Here is a 20,523-nt window from a genome sequence, read left to right on the forward strand (position 1 = left end):
ATGGCATCTCTTTTCTGTATTTGCTACATGTGTATTTCTAGCAGTCAACAAAAGGCACAGAGTGGTGCGATTGGTCTTGCACTGAAAGTTCACATGGCTCGTTGCTCTTTTCCCTTTACCAAATGTAGAAGGTTGTTGCCAGACAAGGTGGTCCTAATTTACTTTCTTGACTCCCACATGTGAGTGAGCAGGGTTAAAGTTAGGTCCTCCAGGAAGTCCACCATTCTCTCCTATACGTCAGCGTGTGCCCGATTAAAGACGTGCATTCAGTGGTTGTCCCAATCTTGCTGACCATGCGTCACACAGTGATGGAAATTTGATCACTGATCTTAACAGGGAGATATCAATGAATGCTATTAGTTCTGGGAGGCCCATGAACCATGGTCTTTCTGCTGTCCATGATGAATCATCTGTAGCGATTCAGTTAAAAATTCTGATTCAATTGGGCTGTGGTAGGTATGCCTTGCGACCTGTTCTTCACATCACTCTGCTCTTTTTTGCCTTCTCTCATGGTCAAGTGTGCGTCTCCAGCTGACCTCTTTTTTATGACGGCAATGAAGTCTCATCTGTAGCGTGATCATGTTGATGAGGTGAGGAATGAAATTTCCAAATGATGTAAGCAATGAAAACAACCAAGCTTGCAAATCTACACAAATCATTTCAGAATCAGAATTACAATTAATGGCTAAGTGTGTGAACAACACACAAGGAAGTTTTCTCCAGAACTCACTGCTGCTCTGGTACGACATTCAGAACAAAGAACAAGGCACAAAATAACAACAAGAACAAAGAACAAGAAACATTTCTGTTTATAAGGAACTATTCACAATGAGACGTGCAAGATGTAAAATCTTCATTGAGAACATTTGAATTATAATTATAAATACCCACTATGCTTCCTCAATATTTATTTTGGTTTGTTTTCATCTTTGACTAAAACACAACTGTGATGATAAGGAAATGAAATCTTTGAAGAAATTTATGTGCTGTATGGATAAAAATGGAGAAATGATGACGTTTTTTCTGTAGTTAATTAAATCCAGGGTGGCACGGTGGAGCAGCTGTAAAGCATTGGTCTCACAGTTCCGAGGACCCGGGTTTAATCCTGGCTCTCCCTGTGTGGAGTTTGCATGATCTCCCTGTGCCTGCGTGGGTGTTCTCTTGGCACTCCGGTTTCCTCCCACATCCCCAAAAACACTCCAAATTTCCCCTAGGTGTGATTGTGAGTGTGACTGTTGTCTATGTCCATGTGCCCTGTGATTAGCTGACAACCACTTCAAGGTGCATTCTACACTGCCTCCTGCCCGATGACAGCAAGCATTGGCTCCAGCACTTCCGCGACCCTCGTGAAGATATGGAGCTAAGAATGTGGCTAGATGGATAGTTATAGACAGTAGCTAGATAGTGTCCAAGTGACAGAGACGAAAATTGTTGTGTGACCAAAATTGTATGTGTTTGACCCAGGCACTATCCCTGGTCACTGTGGTGGTTGGAAGTGCCTCGTCTGGTCAGGAGGCTATCATCGTCACTGCAAGTGAGCTAGCTGATGAGCCAAAGAAGGTGGACTTGAGTCTGCCAAATGAGGGATTCCCATCGTTTCCAGGGTTACCACATTGGGCGAACTATCTGAGGGGCATTATGCATCACTACAGAGGTAACCCACCTTCTCTCCCCGAAAGTCATTAATTTATGTACAGCCAATTCACAACATATGCTATCGAAAGCCACGCAATATGGAGCAGATATACGGTAGATACTGCTCACGCAATAAAACATACGCAAATGTGACTACATTGGCAATGGTTATTTCCATTTAAAAAGAATCCTCTAACAGAATAATGAAAATGGAAACTAATTGAGATGCTTGTCTAGACATAAAAAAAAATAAAATAGTCATCCCTTGTTTTTCACAGTTAATTGGGCCAGAAACACCCGCGAAAAGTGAAACGCAAATTAGGCAGGGGCATGTATGTTTATGTGGGTACCTTAATGTTTAAAATGTGTAAACAGGATTTTTCTTTTGCACATTTGAGACGAAAATGGGTATTTAGTTAAATCTTTAATTATAAAACTCTGCTAACGGCCTCCCCAGACGTCGAAGCTTGGCTCGCGGCCCACCGCCGGAGCTCGCGACCTGCCTTCAGCAGGCCTTTAGCCGAGCTTTGGCAGCGACGGAGGCCTTTAGCCTAGCTTCGGCGTCTGGGGCTAACGGCCTCTGCCGCCTGGAAGCTCTGCTCACGGCCCGCCGCCGGAGCTCGCTCGTCAGACTCAACGTCATTCCCATCCGAAGAACCATCTGCGGCTGGCGGCCCGGAGCTCCCAGGGCCCTTTGTTTATGCACTTGTGTCGTGCGCAGGCCTCCAAGTAGTCGGACTCTGTGTCATTCCGCCCGAAGAACCATCCGAATATTCAACATTAATTTCAGCCACAGGTTCAAATCCGTCTGAAAGTATCCCTCCGTCTTGACCTATTGGATGCACTGCTCATGCAAAACACTGGATTTCCCCTCTAAATAGGCACTTCCCGAACATTCCAGAGATCTTCGTCTGACGACGTAATGGAATCCTTCTCTCAGAACGTAACAAAAGACCTGCGTCATAATAACTTAATAAAGTGCGTAAGTAATGTAGGGATTTGCGAGTTTGTACCCTACGCGTGTTCACGAGTCAAGGAAGATATGACCAATGATTAGAAAAAGTTAACAGCAAATGGATTTATACAAAGGAATGTGCAATACAGACGTCCAGGTCTTATCTAGGTATCTGCCGCACACGAGACGTGTGTCTTCTGGCAGGATAGCCAAGGAAGAAGACTATGGGTCCAGGGTAGAAGTGGCTGCCCCCCTGCAGTCTGGTCCTGGGGCGGGATGGTAACTTTCCACTCCTTATCTGGTGTCGTTTGTCTCCACGGCAACGCCTGGGAGAGGAGGATGGCACCAGCCGGTTTTCTGTGTACAAAGATCAAGGACCACCACCGTCTCCACAACACGTCCTTGTCTGATTAGCAAATGGACAACACTATCTGTTGAATACATGTATAAGGTCATATTTAAGGAAATAATGAAAGTGCAAAAAAAGTAAAATAGTCTTCAGTAATAAAATACATAAGAAATGAAAATAAAGAGAAGTATAAAGAATGAATAACCAAAGTAACAATATAGACACACATAACACAATGTCCCAATGATCTTAGGAGCCCTGGTCGGGTCACCCACGGCAACAAGTTCCTCAGTGAGCGACCAGACAAAGTATGGCTGTATAAACCCCCATGATGAAAACACATTTTGGATCATCTTTCCCTTTTTCAGATGCGGGTCACTGGATATAGGGCTGGAGGTGGGGCTTGAAGGTGACCACCTGGTGCCCAGGCCTGCACACATGGGGCTTGGTTGGGCACAACCAGAAACAGTAATATGGGTCCCCCTTCCCATTGGCTCACCGCCTGTGGGAGGGGCCATAGGGGTCAGTACAGTGTGAGGTGGGCGGTGGCTGAGGGCAGGGAACTTGGTGATTCCATCCTCATCTATAAAGGCTGGATCTTGGGACGTAGGATGTCACCTCTCTGGAAGGGATGGAGCCCAAGCTGGTGTGTGAAGTTGAAAAGTTACAACTAGACTTGTATCCACACATCGGTTGGGCTCTGGTACCAATCCTCTTGAGGGGGGTTGGACTCTGTTCCAATCTGGAGTTGCCCACTGTGAGAGGCGCCGGTCAGCTGTGGGTATATTTATTGAGCTCCCACCCCCTCACTCCGGCTGTACACTGGGGTTCAACCCGGTGGACGAGATGGTAGTGTCTCTCCGCCTTCGGGTGGGGGGACAGGTCCTGACTGTTGTTTGCTGGAGAATGTTCCCGCTGAGGGCTCAGTCGTTCTACTGGGGGAACATGGGCAATGACACTGAGACCTGGAAGGCCGCAATTGGGAAGAAAGACCTCCCTGATCAGAACCCGAGAGGTGGTCTGTGACTGGAGTTCTATGCTCATCACGGATTGTCCATAATGAACACCATGTGAAAGCATAAGGGTGTCCACATTGTGCACTGGGCACCAGGACACCCTATGTCACAGTTCAATTATCGACTTTGTGGTTGTGTCATTGGACCTGCAACCACGTCTTGGACACTCAGGTGAAGAGAGGAGAGGAGCTGTTAGCTAGTCACCACCAAGTGGTGAGTTGCTCAGCTGGTGGGCGAATATTCCGGTCTGATGTGTCAGGCCCATAAGTGACATGAGGGTCTGCTGAGAACGTCTGGCAGAATCCCCTGTCAGAGTTTCAAATCCCACCTCTGAAAGAACTTTGCTGATGTTCGGGGTATACAAAGGACTTTGAGTCCAAGTGGACCATGTTCCACGCCTCCAGTGCTGAAGCGGAAGACAGGAGCTTTGGTCGTAAGGTGGTCGGTGCCTCTCGTGGCAGAAATCCCTGAACCCGCTGGTGGACACCAACAGTGAGGGGTGCCGTCAAGCTGAAGGAGTAGTCCCATCAGGCATTTCTGGCCTGTGGGACACCTGATGCAGCTGATGGGTACCGGCTGGCCAAGCAGAATGCAGCTTTGAGGGGAGTGCAGTGACGCTATGGAGAAAGACTTCCAGATGGCTGAGAGGAGGTTCTTTTCCACTATTCGTTGTGTCTGGAATGGGAAACAGTGCACTCTCAACACAATGTATAATGAGGATGGGGTGCTGCTGACCCTGACTCAGGACATTGTGAGTTGTTGGGGAGAATACTTTTAATACCTCCTCAATTCCACTGACATGCCTTTACATGAGGAAGCAGAGTGTGGGTTCTCTGAGCCGGGTTAAAAAGCTCCTCGGTGGCAAGGTAACGTGTATGAGATTTGCCCAGAGTTCCTAAAGGCTGTGGATGTTGTTGGGTTGTCCTGGTTAACATACCCTCCAGCACCTTTCTTCCTTGCAAAACAGCTTGAGCTCAGTGAAGTTGGATGGAGAGCCTTTGTGAACAGCAGTCTTGAGCTCTGCCCAGAGACTCTAGATTGGATTCAGGTCTGGACTTTGACTTGGCTATTATAACACCTGGGTACCTTTTTATTTGTGAACCATTCCATTGTTGATTTGGCTTTATGTTTTGTATCATCGTCCTGTTGGAAGATAAATCTCCATCCCAGTGTCAGGTCTTTTGCAGACTCCAACAGGTTTTTTTCCAGAATGGTCCTGTATTTGGCTCCATTCAACTTCCCATCAATTTTAACCATCTTCCCTCTCCCTGCTGAAGAAAAGCAGCCGCAAAGCATGAGGCTGCCACCACCATGTTTGACAGTGTAGATGGTGTGTTGCTTTTACGCCAAACGTATTGTTTTCTATTTTGGCGTAAAAGTTTGATTTTGCTTTCATCTGACCAGAGCACCTTCTACCACATGTTTGATGTGTCTCCCAGGTAGATTGTGGAAAACTTTTAAAGTCTTTTTATGGATATCTTTGACAAATGGCTTTCTTCTTGCCACTCTTCCATAGAGGCCAGTATGTGCAGCGTATGACCGATTGTTGTCAGACTCTCCTACCTCTGTTGTACATCTCTGCAGTTCATTCAGATTGATCATGGGCCTCTTGGCTGCATCTCTGATCAGTCTTCTCCTTGTTTGAGGTGAAAGTTTAGACGGACAGCCGGGTCTTGGTAGATTTGCAGTGGTCTTATACTCCTTCCATTTCAATATGATTGCTTGCACAGTGCTCCTTGAGATGTTTAAAGCTTGGGAAATCTTTTTGTATCCAAATCCAGCTTTAAACTTCTCCACATCAGTATCTCGGACCCGCCTGGTGTGTTCCTTGGTCTTCATGATGATCTCTGCACTTTAAACAGAACCCTGAGACTACCATAGAGTAGGTGCATTTATATGGAGACTTGATTACACACAGGTGGATTCTATTTTTCATCATCAGACAACATTGGATCATTCAGAGATCCTTCTGGAGTGAGTTTGCTGCCCTGAAAGTAAAGGGGCCGAATAATATTGCATGCCCAACTTTTCTGTTTTTTATTTGTTAAAGAAGCATAAAATATCCCATAAAGTACGTTCCACTTCACGATTATGTCCCACTTGTTGTTGATACTTGACAAAGGTTTTAATTTTAGATTTTTATGTTTGAAGCCTGAAATGTGGCAAAAGGTTGAAAAGTTCAAGGGGGCCAAATAATTTCACAAGGCACTGTATATTACATGAGGGGGATTGAAACAAAGTGCATTGATACAAGGCAACATCCCCAGTGCAACATGTGGACCAATGAACCAAAACAAAAATAATAATAATAATTTTGATTGGTTCCCGGCGCGAATGGCTTCATCCCGTGAGCAGATTGGCCACGCATCAACGAAATGTCACACAGCAACTTGTCCCACCCATATCCTTATTGTTTGCATTGTCTCATCCACACTGGTGAATGCCTCACATATGTACTATATGTTACTGTTGTGTTTGTGATAACTTTTTTTTTTAGCAATAACATTTTTTCATTATGCCCTATGGGGGCACAAACCAGTACAATCTGTAAGCCCGTCCCAAGCCCGGATAAATGCAGAGGGTTGCGTCAGGAAGGGCATCCAGCGTAAAACTGTGCAAAACATATCTGAGTGTTCATCAAAAGAATACTATACCGGATCGGTCATGGCCCAGGTTAACAACGCCCATGCTCCGCACCGTTAGGGTTAGGGTTGAAATTCAGCTCCTGTGGGTCGAAGACAAAGAAGAGGAGGAAAGTGGATTCGTTGGCAGAAGAAGAGTCATGCACAGAGCATACAACTGAGTGTAGGGACTTAGTGTGTGGACTATGACACGAAAAGCCCAGGAGTTGGTTGACATGATGATAAGGAGAAAGGTTGATATATTGTGCATCAAAGAGAGTAGGTGGAAAGGTAGTAAGTTCGGAGCAGGGTTTAAATGATTTTACCATGTAGTAGATAGGAAGAGAAATTGAGCAGGGGTTATTTTAAAGGAAGAGCTGGCTAACAATGTCTTGGAGGTGAAAGGAATATCAGATGGAGTGATGAGGGTGAAACTTGAAATAGAGGGTTATTTATAATGTGGTTAGCGCCTATGCCCCAGAGGGAGGATGTGACCTAGAGTTGATAGAGAAATTCTGGTAGGAACTAGATGAAATGTTTCTGAGCATCCTAGACACAGAGAGAGTTGTGATTGGTGCAGAATGTAATGGACATGTTGGTGAAGGAAACGTGGGCGACGAAGAAGTGATGGATAAGTACGCATCCAGGAAAGGAACTTAGGTGGTGGACTTTGCAAAATGGATGAAAATGGAAGTCGTGAACAGTATTTTCCAAAAGAGGCAGGGACATAGAGCGGAGGTAGAAGCACAGAGGTGGATTATATTTTGTGCAGACGATTAAATCTGAATGGAGGTGACTGACTGTAAGGTAGTAGAAGGGGAGAGTGGAGCTTGACAGCATAGGATGCTGGTGTGTAGGATGACTCTGGTGCTGGGTAGGAAGATCAACAAGGTAAAGGTAGAGCAGAGAACCACGTGGTGGAAGCTGAGAAAGGAAGAATGTTGTGCCACCTTTCGTAAAGAAGTGAGACAGGCTCTGGATGGATAGGAGGAGCTCCCAGAAGACTGGACTATATCAGCCAAGGTGACGCTGATTTTTGTTGTCAAAGTCCGATTTAAACAATCCACAAGTATTCAAACTGATGTTCCAGACTATATACTTGTGTATGTGTGTGGAATTTAAAAAAAAAATTAACTACCATTAAGCTCACTTTTCCATCATCCATTTTCTTAGCTGCTTATCCTCACAAGAGTTGCGGGGATTGCTGGAGCCTATCTCAGCTGCCAACAGCCACGAGGCGGGGAACACCCTGAACTGGTTGCCAGCCAATCGCAATCTCAATCAGAGTGGAACCCCATACAAGATATCACCTCGTGGGGTCTCAATGATCCTGAGAAAGGTGAGGAATCAGCCCAGGACTACACGACAGGACTTGGTCAATGACCTGAAAGGAGCTGGCACCATTTTCAAGGTGACTGTTGGTAATACACTAAGACGTTTTCCTTTCGGCTTGTTCCTTTCGGGGTCGCCACAGCGTATCATCTCAGATGAACGCATACATGTTTGGCACAATTTTTACGCCGGATGCCCTTCCTGAAGCAACCCTTCTCAGGCCCCAGTGGGATACGAACCCACAACCCCTGGTTTACCAAACCAGTGCTCGAACCACTGAGGTACGGGGCCTCCGTAATACACTAAGACGTCATGGTTTGAAATCATGCATGGCACAGAAGGTTCCCCTGCTTAAACCAGCACATGTCAAGGCCCATCTTAAGTTTGCCAATGACTATTTGGATGATACAGAGGAGTCATGGGAGAAGGTTTTGTGGTCAGATGAGACCAAAATTGAACTTTTTGGTCATAATTCCACTCACCGTGTTTGGAGGAAGACGAATGATGAGTTCCATCCCAAAAACACCATCCCTACTAAGAAGCATAGGGGTGGTAGCATCATGCTTCTGAGGTGTTTCTCTGCACATGGATAGGATGACATGATGTATTGTGAGATTTTGGGTAACAATCTCTTTCCCTCAGTCAGACCATTCAAGATGGGCTATGGCTAGGTCTTTCAATATGAGAATGACCCGAAGCACACAGCCTGGAAAACCAAGGAGTGGCTCCATAAGAAGCATATCAATGTTCTGGCGTGGTCTAGCCAGTCTTCAGACCTTAACCCAATCTAAAATATTTGGAGGAGCTGAAACTCCGTGTTTCTCAGCGACAGAAACCTGTATGATCTAGAGAAGATCCGTATGGAGGAGTGGGCCAAAATCCCTCCTGCAGTGTGTGCAAACCTGGTGATCAACTACAGGAAACGTTTGACCGCTGTAATTTCAAACAAAGGCTCCTGTTCCAAATATCAGCATTGGTTTTCCTCAGGTGTTAAAATACTGTACACAATTAAATCGTTAAAAAATCATTCATTGTGATTTCTGGATTTTTCTTTTTAGATTCTCTCTCACAGTGGACATGCACCTACGATGAAAATTTCAGACCCCTCCATGATTTCCAAGTGGGAGAACTTGCAATATACCAGTGTGTTCAAATACTTAATTTCTTCACTGTAAGTCTTGTGTGGGGAGAAATATGTTAGAATACTACAGGACATGGAAGGGGGCAGCAGAACAGTGGTGAAGTGTGCCATAGGGGTGACAGAAGACTTCAAGGTGGAGGTGGGACTGCATCAGGGATCAGCTCTGAGCCCCTTCCTGTTTGCTGTGGCGATTGACAGCTGCTAACAGATGAGGTTAGACTGGAATCCCCTTGGACTATGATGTTCGCTAATGGTATTGTGATATGGAATGAAAGCAGGGTGCAGGTGGAGGAACAATCGGAAAGATGGAGGCATGCATCGGAAAGGAGAGGAATGAAGATTATCTAAAGTAAAACAGAAAATATGTGTGAATGAGAGGGTTAGAGGGGGAAGAGAGAAAAGAGAAGGTCAGAACGAGCTATGTTGCGACTTTGTGGATCTAGAGAAAGCCTATGACAGAGTACCAAGAGAGGAACTGTGGTACTGCATGCGTAAGTCTGGTGTGGCAGAGAAGTATGTTAAAATAGTACAGGACATGTATGATGACAGCAGAACAATGGTGAGGTGTGCCTTAGGTGTGACAGAAGAATTCAAGGTGGAGGTGGGACTGCATCAGGGATCAGCTCTGAGCCCCCTTCCTGTTTGCTGTGGCAATGGACAGCTGCTGACAGGTGAGGTTAGACTGGACTTCAAAGGAAGCGCTGGCTAAGAATGTGTCTTGTTGAAAAGAGTATCAGATGAGGCTGAAATTTGAAATTGGGGGTATTGTGTGTAATGTGATTAGTGGCTATGCCCCACAAGTAAGATGTAACCTTGAGTTGAAAGAGAAGTTTTGGAAGGAACTAGACGAAGTAGTCCTGAGCATCAGAGAGAGAGAGAGAGAGAGAGAGAGAGAGAGAGAGAGAGAGAATTGTAATTAGTGCAGATTTCAATGGACACGTTGGTGAAGGAAACAGGGGCGATGAAGAAGTGATGGGTAAGTAGGGCATTCAGCAAAGGAACTTTGAGGTTCAGATGGTGATGGACTTCGCAAAAAGGATGGAATTGGCAGTGGTGAACACCTTCTTCCAGAAGAGACAGGAACATAGAGTGACCTGCAAGAGTGGAGGTAGGAGCACTCCAGTGTTTTTTTTTTTTTTTGTGCAGACGATGTATTCTGAAGGAGGTTACTGATTGTAAGGTTGTGGTGGGAAAAAATGTCGCTCGACAGCATAGGATGGTGGTGTGTAGGAAGATTAAGAAGACAAAGCTAGAGCAGAGAATCAGGTGGTGGAAGATGAGGAAGGAAGAATGTTGTGTGGCCTTTCAGAAAGAGGTGAGACAGGCTCAATAAGGACAGGAAGAGCTCCCGGAAGACTGCAATCCTAATGCCAAGGTACTAAGACAGGCAGGCAGCAGAGTACTTGTGGTGCCTTCCGGTTGGAAAGGGGAGAAGGAGACTTGGTGGTGGAACCCGAAAATACAGGAAGTTATCCAAGGAAAGACATTAGCGAAGAAGTGGGACATGGAAAGGATTGAGGAAAGGCATAAAGAATATATTGAGATGCAACATAGGGCAAAGGTAGAGGTGGTGACTAGTGGCAGTAGTGTGCTAAGCAGATGGAAAGAGTACTTTGAGAAGTTAATGAATGAAGAAAATGGGAGCAAAGGTAGAGTAGAAGAGGCAAGCGTGAATGACCAGAAAGTGGCAATTAGTAGTAGGAGGGAAGTTAGAAAGGCACTGAACAGAATGGAAAAATTGAAAGACAGTTGGTCCTGATGAAATACCAGTGGAGGAATGGAAGCAATTTGGAGAGATGGCTTTTGAGTTTTTGACCAACTTATTCAATAGAATACTAGCAGGAGAGAAGATGCCAGAAGAATGGCGGAAAAGTGTGCTCGTCCCCATTTTTAAGAACAAAGGCGATGTTCAACGGTATGGAAACTATAGAGAAATAAAGATGATGAGCCACATAATGAAGTTATGGAAAAGAGTAGTGGAGGCTAGACTCAGGACAGAAGTATCTGCGAACAACAGTATGGTTTCATGCCTAGAAAGAGTACCACAGATGCATTATTTGCCTTGAGGATGCTCATGGAAAAGTACAGAGAAGGAGCCTATGACAGAGAACCAAGAGGGGAACTGTGGTACTGCCTGCGCAAGTCTGGTGTGGCTTAGAAATATCTTAAAATCGTCCAGGACATGTATGAGGGCAGCAGAACAGCAGTGTAGTGTATCATTGGTGTGTCAGAAGAATTTAAGGTGGCGGTGGGACTGCATCACAGGGATCCGTGCTGAGCCCCTTCTTGTTTGCGGTAGTTATGGATAGGCTGACAGATGAGGTTAGACTGGAATCCCCTTGGACTATGATGTTCGCAGATTGTGATCTGCAGTGAAGCAGGGAGCAGGCAGAGGAACAATTAGAAAGATGGAGGCACGCACTGGAAAGGAAAGGAATGAAGATTATCTGATGTAAAACAGATTATATGTGGATGAATATGAGGGGTGGAGGAGGAGGAGTGATGCTCCAGAGAAGAGAGAGCAAGGGTGGACGACATCAAATACTTTGGGTCAACAATTCAGAGCAATGGAGCGTATGATATAGAAGTGAAGAAACGGGTCCAAGCGGGGTGGAACACTTGGCAGAAGGTGTCTCGTGTTCTATGTGACCGAAGATTCTCCGCTAGAATGAAGGACAAAGTTTAGAAAACAGTGGTGAGGCCGGCCATTATCTACAGATTAAAGGCGGTGGCACTGAAGAAACAACAGGAATCATAACTGGAGGCAGCAGAAATGAAGATGCTGAGGTTCTCGCTTGGAGTGAACAGGTTGGATAGGATTAGAAACAAGCTCATTAAAGGGACAGCGAAAGTTGGATGTTTTGGAGACAAGGTTAGAGAGAGCAGACTTAAATGGTTTGGACATGTTCAGAGACGGGAGACTGGGTATTTTGGTAGAAGGGTGCTGAGGATGGAGCTACAAAAGAGCGAGCGGAAGCCCAAAGAGAAGGTTGATGGATGTTGTGAGGGAGGACATGAGGACAGTGGGTGTTAGAGAAGAAGATGGACGAGATGGGCTTCGGTGGAAAAAATGACATGCTGTGGCGAACCCTAACGGAACAAGCCGAAAGGAAAAGATGTTTATTTTACCCAACTGTAATCTTCCATCTTCCAGATTGCTGAATTTATTTTAAAAGAAAAGAGAAAACAATCCTCCATAGCCATTACAATGTTGTTGTTTTATTTTTGTAAGCTTTTTCATGTTTTTGGTGTTTGCATGTTTGATACATATCTGTGATGCTTCTGTCATATAGAACACGTCTGTTCTCGAGGTTGTACCTTCTTGTGGCCTTGCGGACGTAGAATGTGTGATGTGAACAGACAGCATTTCTCTCATATTTGTTTTGGGGATTTGTGTGCGCGTGCTTTTATGCTTGTGGTTTTGTTTGTCTGCATGATTTGTATGATTGCATCATTTTTATTGGCAGCATTTTTCTTTTGCCGTTGCTGAATTATTTTTATCATATTACTAAATATTCTGCAATAACTGTCTTCTGTCTTCTACTCCTCAGCACTTCCCCTTCCTGGGTTCAGAGCTGTGGTGGTGTCCAGTGTACCACTTGGTTCAGGTCTGTCCAGCTCGGCCTCTTTGGAAGTGGCATTTTACACATTTCTACAGCAACTCAGGCCAGGTCAGAGTTCAAAATGATTAAGAATAGAGTGGTACCTCCACTTATGAAATTAATTGATTCCGGAAGTCGTTTGTAATGTGAGTTTTTCGTAAGTAGAAGCTCATTTTACATGTAAATAGCCTAATCTGTTCCCAGTGACACACACACACACACACACACACACACACAGCCAAACATAAGCATTCAAAGTACATAATGTAACGAATAATAAAAATTATTGGAGTTACTATGCTAAGGGTGAGTTACAAGCCAAAGGCATCGTGACATCTTAGAGAAAACATATGTACGAATGTATGCACGCACACCTCTTAATTCACCCAAAGCTTCGTGAAGAAAGATGAGTAAACTTGGAGAAAACAAACAAAAAAAATCACAAAAATGTAGTACTCTTCCAATGTGTGCTAGCGTAATTTGTTGGCAGTCGAGGGTCCAAGGGAAAAGTAAGGCATCAGGGGTAAATATTGACAGATCTTGCCAATGGGATGCCAGGATGATGCTATGGCGATAGCCAATGTGAGAGCCGCTCTATCGCGTCAAACACGCCAAAATAAAAGATGTTAACGTTCGGTGGAATTTGGGGCTGTGAATCCAGTGCCCATTTTTTCCTTTTGTATCCTGAATTTCCTTCGTAACTAGAGACAATATTTCTCCGATGAGCTGTTTTGTAACCTGACTTTTTCGTGACTAGAGATGTTCGTGGGTAGAGGTACCACAATATTTTCTTTTAAAAATGTGGGTCAGAATTATAGGGGATAGGTGTTGAAATACTTATTTGCAGCGAAAGAACACAAATTAATCGTTAAAAAGTAATAAACTGTGATTTCTGGATTTTTCTTTTTAGGTTATCTCTCTCACAGTGGACATGCACCTAAGATGAAAATTTCAGACCCCTCGATGATTTCTAAGTGGAAGAACTTGCAATATAGCAGGGTGTTCAAATACTTATTTTCTTCACTGTATGTTTAACGTCATTGTGCATTTGGAAGATATATTTCAGCCCAAGATTTTGTTTCCTGTATGTTGCCTTAATACAGTGGTTCCCAAAGTGGGGGTTTTCTTCTGTCTCGCTATGTCTCACATCCTATCTATCGTATTTTGAGCCCAGCCCAGATGAGTAATATTTTGTTATACCAGAATGGCATAGCTTTGTCCAGCACTACATTATTGGCGAAAGTTGAGGTTGGGGGTCCGGGAACTTTTTGAACGACTCACTGCGGGTCCGGGCCCAGGTTGACTTTGGGAACCACAGCCTTAATACCTCCATGTAATGTTCTTTTTTTCATGATGTCGTCTATTTTATGAACAGCTCCAGTTCCTGCTGCAGCAAAACACCCCCACAACATGATGCTCCCACCCCCACGCTTCACATTTGGTATGGTGTTCTCAGGTCTACAAGCATCCCCCTTTTTCCTCCAGATGTAACGTTGGTGATTTTGCCTCCACACCTACACTTTGGTTTCATTAGAACACAGGACATAATAACTCCCGAAGTTAGATCTTTGTTTTGGTGTCTTTTTGCATACTGTAATGTCTTTTTCATGTTACGTTACAAGTCTACAAGTCATGGCTTCATTCTCAGTCAGCGGCCCTTTCAGCCCATGTCAGTGCGGGACTCGTTTCAGTGTGGATAATCACCCTTTCTTAACCCTTAACCCTTTCTTACCAGTTTCATCCGGCATCTTCACAAGGTCTTAAGCTTTGTTTCTGGGGTTCATTCAGACATTTTGGACCAAAACACGTTCATTTCTGGGAGACAGACCTTGGTCTCTGTGTTTTTTGGCAAATTGTAGCCTCTTCTGGTCACGCCTTTTCCTAACAAAGGGGCTTTGCGGGTGATTCTTGTCAATAGATTTGCTTCACACACATGTTTCCTTATTATTATGGTACTTACAGGTATGTCATGGTACTCCAGACTGTCTTTGATCATCCTGGAGCTGATCATTAGCTGAGTATTTGCCATTCTGCTTATTCTGCGATCCATTTTGATGGTTGTCTTCCATATTCTGCCACGTCTCTGGTTTTGTTCTCCATTTTAAGGCAATAGAGATCATCTTAGCTGAAGAGCCTTTATATTTTTTTTGCCCCTCTTTATAAGGTTTCTCCTCTCCAATATAACTTTTCTTCTTCTGACCAATGTGTTTAACGACCCATTCTCCTCAGGCTTTCGAGGAGAAATGCAAGATGCAATAGGTGGTGCTTCATCCTTAAAAAGGGGCCACCTGATTCACCTGTTTTTCGCAAAATTAATGACCTCAATGATTGAATGCCACACTGCTTTTTTTTTTTAACAAAACCCTTTCAACAAATTATCCATTTGCACAACTTTAACAGTGTGCGTATCACGAATGCTGAGTCTTGCTGTGCTGCACAGTGGCGCAGCTGTAGAGCGTTGGCCTCACAGTTCTGAGAACCGGGGTTTAAATCCCACCCCCGCCTGTGTGGAGTTTGCATGTTCTCAGTGTGCCTGCGCGGGTTTTCTCTTGGCACTCCATCCCAAAAACATCCACTAATTTTAGACTAAATTTCCCTTAGGTGTGATTGTTAGTGTGACTGTTGTCTGTCTCCATGTGCCCTGCAATTGACTGGCAACCAGTTCAGGTTGCACCTTGCCTCCTGCCCGATGACAGCTGGGATAAGCCCCAGCACTCCCGCAACCCTCGTGAGGATAAGTGGCGCAGAAAATGGATGGATGGGTTGATGAATGGATGGGTCTCCTGCACCAACTGGTCACTTGACATGTACCAATGAAAATGTGGATTAATCTGGTTGGAATGGTATTATTTTAAACACTGCTGTACTTATATGAACAGATGAACATTGCACCTTCAAGTATCTGGAAATTGGACCCATGATGAGCCAGTCTCATGGAGTTCCACTGTTCTGCCCCAAGTGTTTAATATGTTAAGAAGATTGATTTTATTAGAAAAGATCTGTTTGTGTTGTTAATTTTGAGAGTGCATTGCTGAGCTTTTATTTTGAAACTAGAATACAGGAAGTAGGAAGCGCTGAGCAGAGCGAAAAACGGTAAAAAGCATGTCAACAGTTGAAAGATGTAGCACGTTGAAATCAGCTTATTCCTGTGCATGAATCCGTCAGAAAGCAATGGCTGTGAGTAATTTATGTTCTTTACATGTTTCAGAAGTATTGTTAGTAATTTTAACAGTATCTTCGTGCATATTTGTGAACTGCACTGATTTAGTAACTTTACATGTTGTGTTCATTCTCATGAGATAGCTAGCAGCAATGCTGTTGCTGTTTGTGCTTAGACTTACTGAATGTGAATGTTTAATTCATATACTAATGGAAGATGTTTATACTCCATGCTGATTTGACATTGCAGTCTATTTAGTATGTTTTGTATTTCTTTTTTCTAGTTTCACTCCATTTTCATTGTGTCACCCGACTTGACCTGTTAAGAAGTCATTAAAGAAGCAAGCACGCTCACTTCCTGGCTCTTGAAAAGGAGTTTGGCTGCCTATTTATTCATGTTAGTACTTTGGAAGTAAAACACATGAAGAGAACAGTACATCCACGATTCTTTCTCTGATTTCCTGGACGATTTCTCTTGATTTCCCTATGATTTTAAACAATGAAGCAGAGTGTTTGAGGTGTGGCCTCAAATACATCACCCGGTTGTGGGGTCAATTAACACAAATGTTTTCAGTTCACCAATCAGGAGCTTCAAAAGCGATGAGCTCATCATCTGGGTTTCCCCATTTTGTTGAATGACAAAGTACTTTTTGTGGATGTAAACTTTTTACCTCAAAGAAAATATAAAATTCTCAAAGAATTCCATCTCATTTTTGTGACATTTAACAAAATTAAATAATTTTGATTATCCAGACTGACCTGAAACAGGAGAGGCTTAGTCTGATTTGACTTGATTTCTTATCTTTGGCATCCAAGTCTCGGGAGATTATGAGCTTGCACGCTGGAGTTCAAGACATAGTCTGGTATGGCTGCTCAGGCCTATTCGAGAATGGCAGTCTCTCCTGCATCCAGAACAAATGAGTGGAGTTGCTGGTCTATCTGCCTGTGTTGAAGCCCTTCTTCTTTGTTTCTTTGACTCCGACAGTCGAGCAAGGGTCCCGTCAAAGTTTGACAGCGCCTCTGTCACTGCTCGTCTCCAGACCAGTCGGTCAGAGGCAGTGGCCTCTCAGGTGTCCAATTTGAAGGGTGTTTGTCACCATATCCTGCCAGGTGATGCCCAGGATGCGGGGAAGACCGTGTATGTGGAAGGCTTTAAGCTTTTGTTTGTGTTTGGCTCTCACTGTCCATACCTCGTTTCCATAGAACAGAGTGCTCACGACACAGGCCTTTCTTTCGACTTTGCGTTTGTCCAAACTCTCTTGTTGAGTCTAGCCAGTGTAGTAATAACTTTGCCGATGCGTCTGTCTAGCTCTGTGTCTAAAGAGAGAGAATAGTAGAGCCTAGGTACTCAAAGTCATGCTGGTTGTTAACCCAAATGGCTCGCATGTCTGGCTGAGGAGGCCCATGAGCAATTGAAGATCCTCTGGTGTATGGATTGTGATTGCTGTGTCGTCCACAAAAAGGAGATTACAAAGGCATTTCTACTCGACCTTGGATTTGGCCTTGAACCAGGATAGGTTATAGCACTTGCCATCTGATCTAGTTTGAAGATAGATAAGCTCAATGACTGATCCGAAGGCGTGCTTCAGCAAGATGGTGAAAAATATTCCGAACAATGTTGGAGCTAGGACCCAGCCCTATTTCATACTACTCTTGAAACTGTCTGAGATTCAACTGTCAAAGACAACGGTGCCAGTCTTGCCGTCATGGAAGGATTTGGTGATGTTCAGCAGCCTGAGCGGCCACTCTACTTTTGGCAGGTTCTTGAAGAGGCCATCCCTGACAACTGTACTGAAAGCGGTTGTCAGGTCTATGAAGGCTATGAAATGTGTCAGTCTTTGCTTTCTGCATTTGTTCTGCAGCTGTCTGAGGGAGAAGACCAGGTCGATGGTGGACCTTTTTGCATGGAGGCCACACTGATTAGGGTAGATTCTCTCTGCAAGCAACTGGAGTCTCTTCAGTGGAACTTTAGCAAACAGCTTCCCAACAATTCTCAGGAGGGAGATGCCACGGCAGTTGCCTCAGTCACACGTGTCACCTATATTCTGGTATAAGGTGACAATGTTTGCATCCCTCATGTCTTATGATACTTCACCCTCTCTCCCGCACAGGCAGAAAGGATGGTGCAGCTCTTCAGCCAGAACTTCAGGACCTCCGCTAGCAGAGCATATTTCCTCGGGGCTTGCCAGTGGTGAGGGAGTCCAGGGCGGTTTTGCAGTTTCAGTTCTTTGAGCATTAACTCTAGCATTCGCAGACACTCAATGTTGAGAGCATCTTCTGAGACAATGTTCTCCCTGGTATAGAGCTCAGAGTATTGCCCAACCTAACGTTCCATTTGTTTGGCCCGGGTCTTGAGAATGTTACCAGAATAGGATTTCAGAGGGGCTGTTTTCTTTTTTGTCGGTCCAAGAGCTTTTTTGATGCCATCATACATCCCTTTGATGTTGCTAATGTCAGCTGCAGTCTGGATCTTTGAGCAGAGCAGAAGCCAATTGTCATTGGCACACCAGCGTGTAATCTGCTGGACTTTGCTGCGTGGTTCCCATAGGGTCAGCAAGTTCCGTTAGCTAGGGCTAGTTTTAAAGGTAGACCTTGCAGCCGTCTTTGGTTCAACTGCAGGTCTTATAGCCACAGCGTAAATTTCAAACCAGTCTGCTGATTTGTTTATATGCTTTCCGAACGCCAACATTAATGAGGTGTACATGACGTCCCTCGGGTATTCGCATCTTTCCTGGGCTTTTGTTTCTGTGCTAGGCACTTTTCTTGGGTTGCGGCAAATTTTGCTACTTTAGTTGGATTTCTTGTGTTGCTGGTGATGATTCGTTGTCTGCCAGTTTTCAATGAGTGACTGATTCTTCTGATCTGCAGTTTCACCATGCTGCACACTGAGTGGTCCGTATCACAGTCAGCATTCTGGTAGCTTCGGTTGAGCTTGACACATGGTAGGCTGCTAAGTCTGATGAGAACCAGATCACGTTGGTTCCAGTGCCTGGACCTGGGGTGTCTCCAGGAGACTCGATGTTGTGGCTTAGTGTTGGAAACGGTGTTTGTGATGCAGAGTTCGATCAGACTGTCCATTTCTATTCATACGTCCAACACCAAAGTGACCCAGACAGGAGAGCCAAATTGGTCAGCCCCAACTCTGACGTTTAAATATTCAAGGATGAAGAGCGAGTGTATGTCAAAAATGTTTCTGATGGCAGAGCTGAGGTCGTCATAGAATTTGTCTTTTATGTCTGTGGAGGAAGTGAGGGTCGGTGCTCAAATACTCATGAGTGACTGGTCCAGCTGCGGCGTGGAGCTGCATGAACAGGATTCTCTCTGTTCCCTCTGTTGGTGGGATGATGGATCCCAGCAGGCTGTTTCTGACTGCAAAACCAACACATTGTTCCCTGGTATTGACTGGTGACTTGTCCTGCCAGAAGAAAGTGAAGTCCTTTTTGCTCACTGAGCCTGATCGAGAGAGTCTGGTTTCTTAAAGGACAACAATGTCGATCTGCAGCCTGCTTAGCTCGCATTCGATGACAGCTGTTTTGTCTTGAAGATTGACTGAGAACCCAATGTCATTGTTCGACTGTGCCATGGACCCAGCTTTAGGGCAGAAAACTTTTTCACCCTAAACCCCATGCAGAAATTGAGGTTAACGGACCATGGCGAGGCAGCAGCTTACTGGCTGGGGGCTGCCCAGCTTGAGGCGGGTGGTAGCTACCCATTGAGGCGCGATGGCCTCTTCGACGATCAGAAGCAACCCTTGGGGTCTAAGTCTATGCCAATCAAGAAGAGGACTTCTAACCGGTAGACTGCAGCTTCCTGTGTTTGGTCAACATGATTGTCAGGTTCACCAATCAGACATTCATTAAACAGGACAAAAAAGGAAGCAAAGACACCAGTTCAAGTCTCGCGAGGAGAGAGGAGAGGAACTGTCTCGTACAATTCACCACTGTACTCTCTGATTATCCTCTCCTCAGCACCTCTATTTATTCAATTTTAAGACGCCCCTTATTTACATGGATGTTACAAAAAGGAGACGGCAAGCAAAACAGTTGGAAGCAAAGTGTACATGTTTGTTCATGTGCGTGTGCATGTGTGGAAGATTGCTGAATACATGTGTGGTCATCATTTCTTTAACAGGCAGCAGTTCTAACAGTTCTGATGATTAGACATTTTTGTTTTTGCTATCTCTTGCTAAGAGCCTGCCACGTTATATAGAGCAGAGCAGAGCATTTCTTTATTGGAAGCAGATGTATGATAATTATGCTCACAATTATTCCTACAATGATACAGTGAAACTGAAGTGTCCTCTAAAGTGTGCAAGTGCCTCGGAGAATAGACTTTTACCCACACAGTAGGTCCCCCCTCTCCACATCACCAGAATGATTCATCGCAAGGCAGATGCCAGGATATGTGGTTCCTGTACCGTCGCAGGGGTTGTCGGAACGGACTGAATTCTGCGTTGAGCCGCTGTCAGGACTCCAGCTCTGGATTTTCTGTCAGGGTTTACTCCCTCAGCCTTCTTCTCAACCTAGATTCCATCAGCCAGTAGAGCTATTTGCCCATAGCTGGGAGTGTGGTTCTTGGCGTACCCACACGCCGGTTGGCCTTGATGCCACACGTCTTAGGGCTAAACCTCCTCAGAGTCCTTGCCAGTTCTGCCTATGTCCAATAGGTACTTGGCCCAGGTGGAAGACTTCCGGAGGAAGACTTACGTACTCG

General features: G+C 44.8%; 1 protein-coding gene across 21 annotated transcripts in view; it reads left to right on the plus strand.

Moving 5' to 3' along the window:
- The window catches only part of galk1 (galactokinase 1), a 70,590-nt gene that overhangs the window by 1,847 nt on the left and 48,220 nt on the right, over positions 1-20,523 (plus strand). For 10 of the 21 annotated variants that reach the window (XR_009793589.1, XR_009793591.1, XR_009793590.1 and 7 more), the window contains exons 2-4: positions 1,465-1,654; positions 12,601-12,720; positions 14,027-14,092. Coding sequence is in view for 14 of the 21 variants with exons in the window: in XM_061810213.1 (XP_061666197.1) it covers positions 1,465-1,654; positions 12,601-12,720; positions 14,027-14,092 (376 nt within the window). In the remaining 7 variants the exon portion in view is untranslated. Of the gene's footprint in view, positions 1-529; positions 591-1,464; positions 1,655-7,749; positions 7,916-12,600; positions 12,721-13,561; positions 13,651-14,026; positions 14,093-14,119; positions 16,208-20,523 lie in introns of those variants that run through there. The other 11 variants (XM_061810214.1, XM_061810219.1, XM_061810228.1 and 8 more) reach the window with 10 other exon arrangements.

This window comes from Syngnathoides biaculeatus, chromosome 22 (assembly GCF_019802595.1).
Source record: "Syngnathoides biaculeatus isolate LvHL_M chromosome 22, ASM1980259v1, whole genome shotgun sequence".
NCBI lineage: Eukaryota > Metazoa > Chordata > Actinopteri > Syngnathiformes > Syngnathidae > Syngnathoides > Syngnathoides biaculeatus.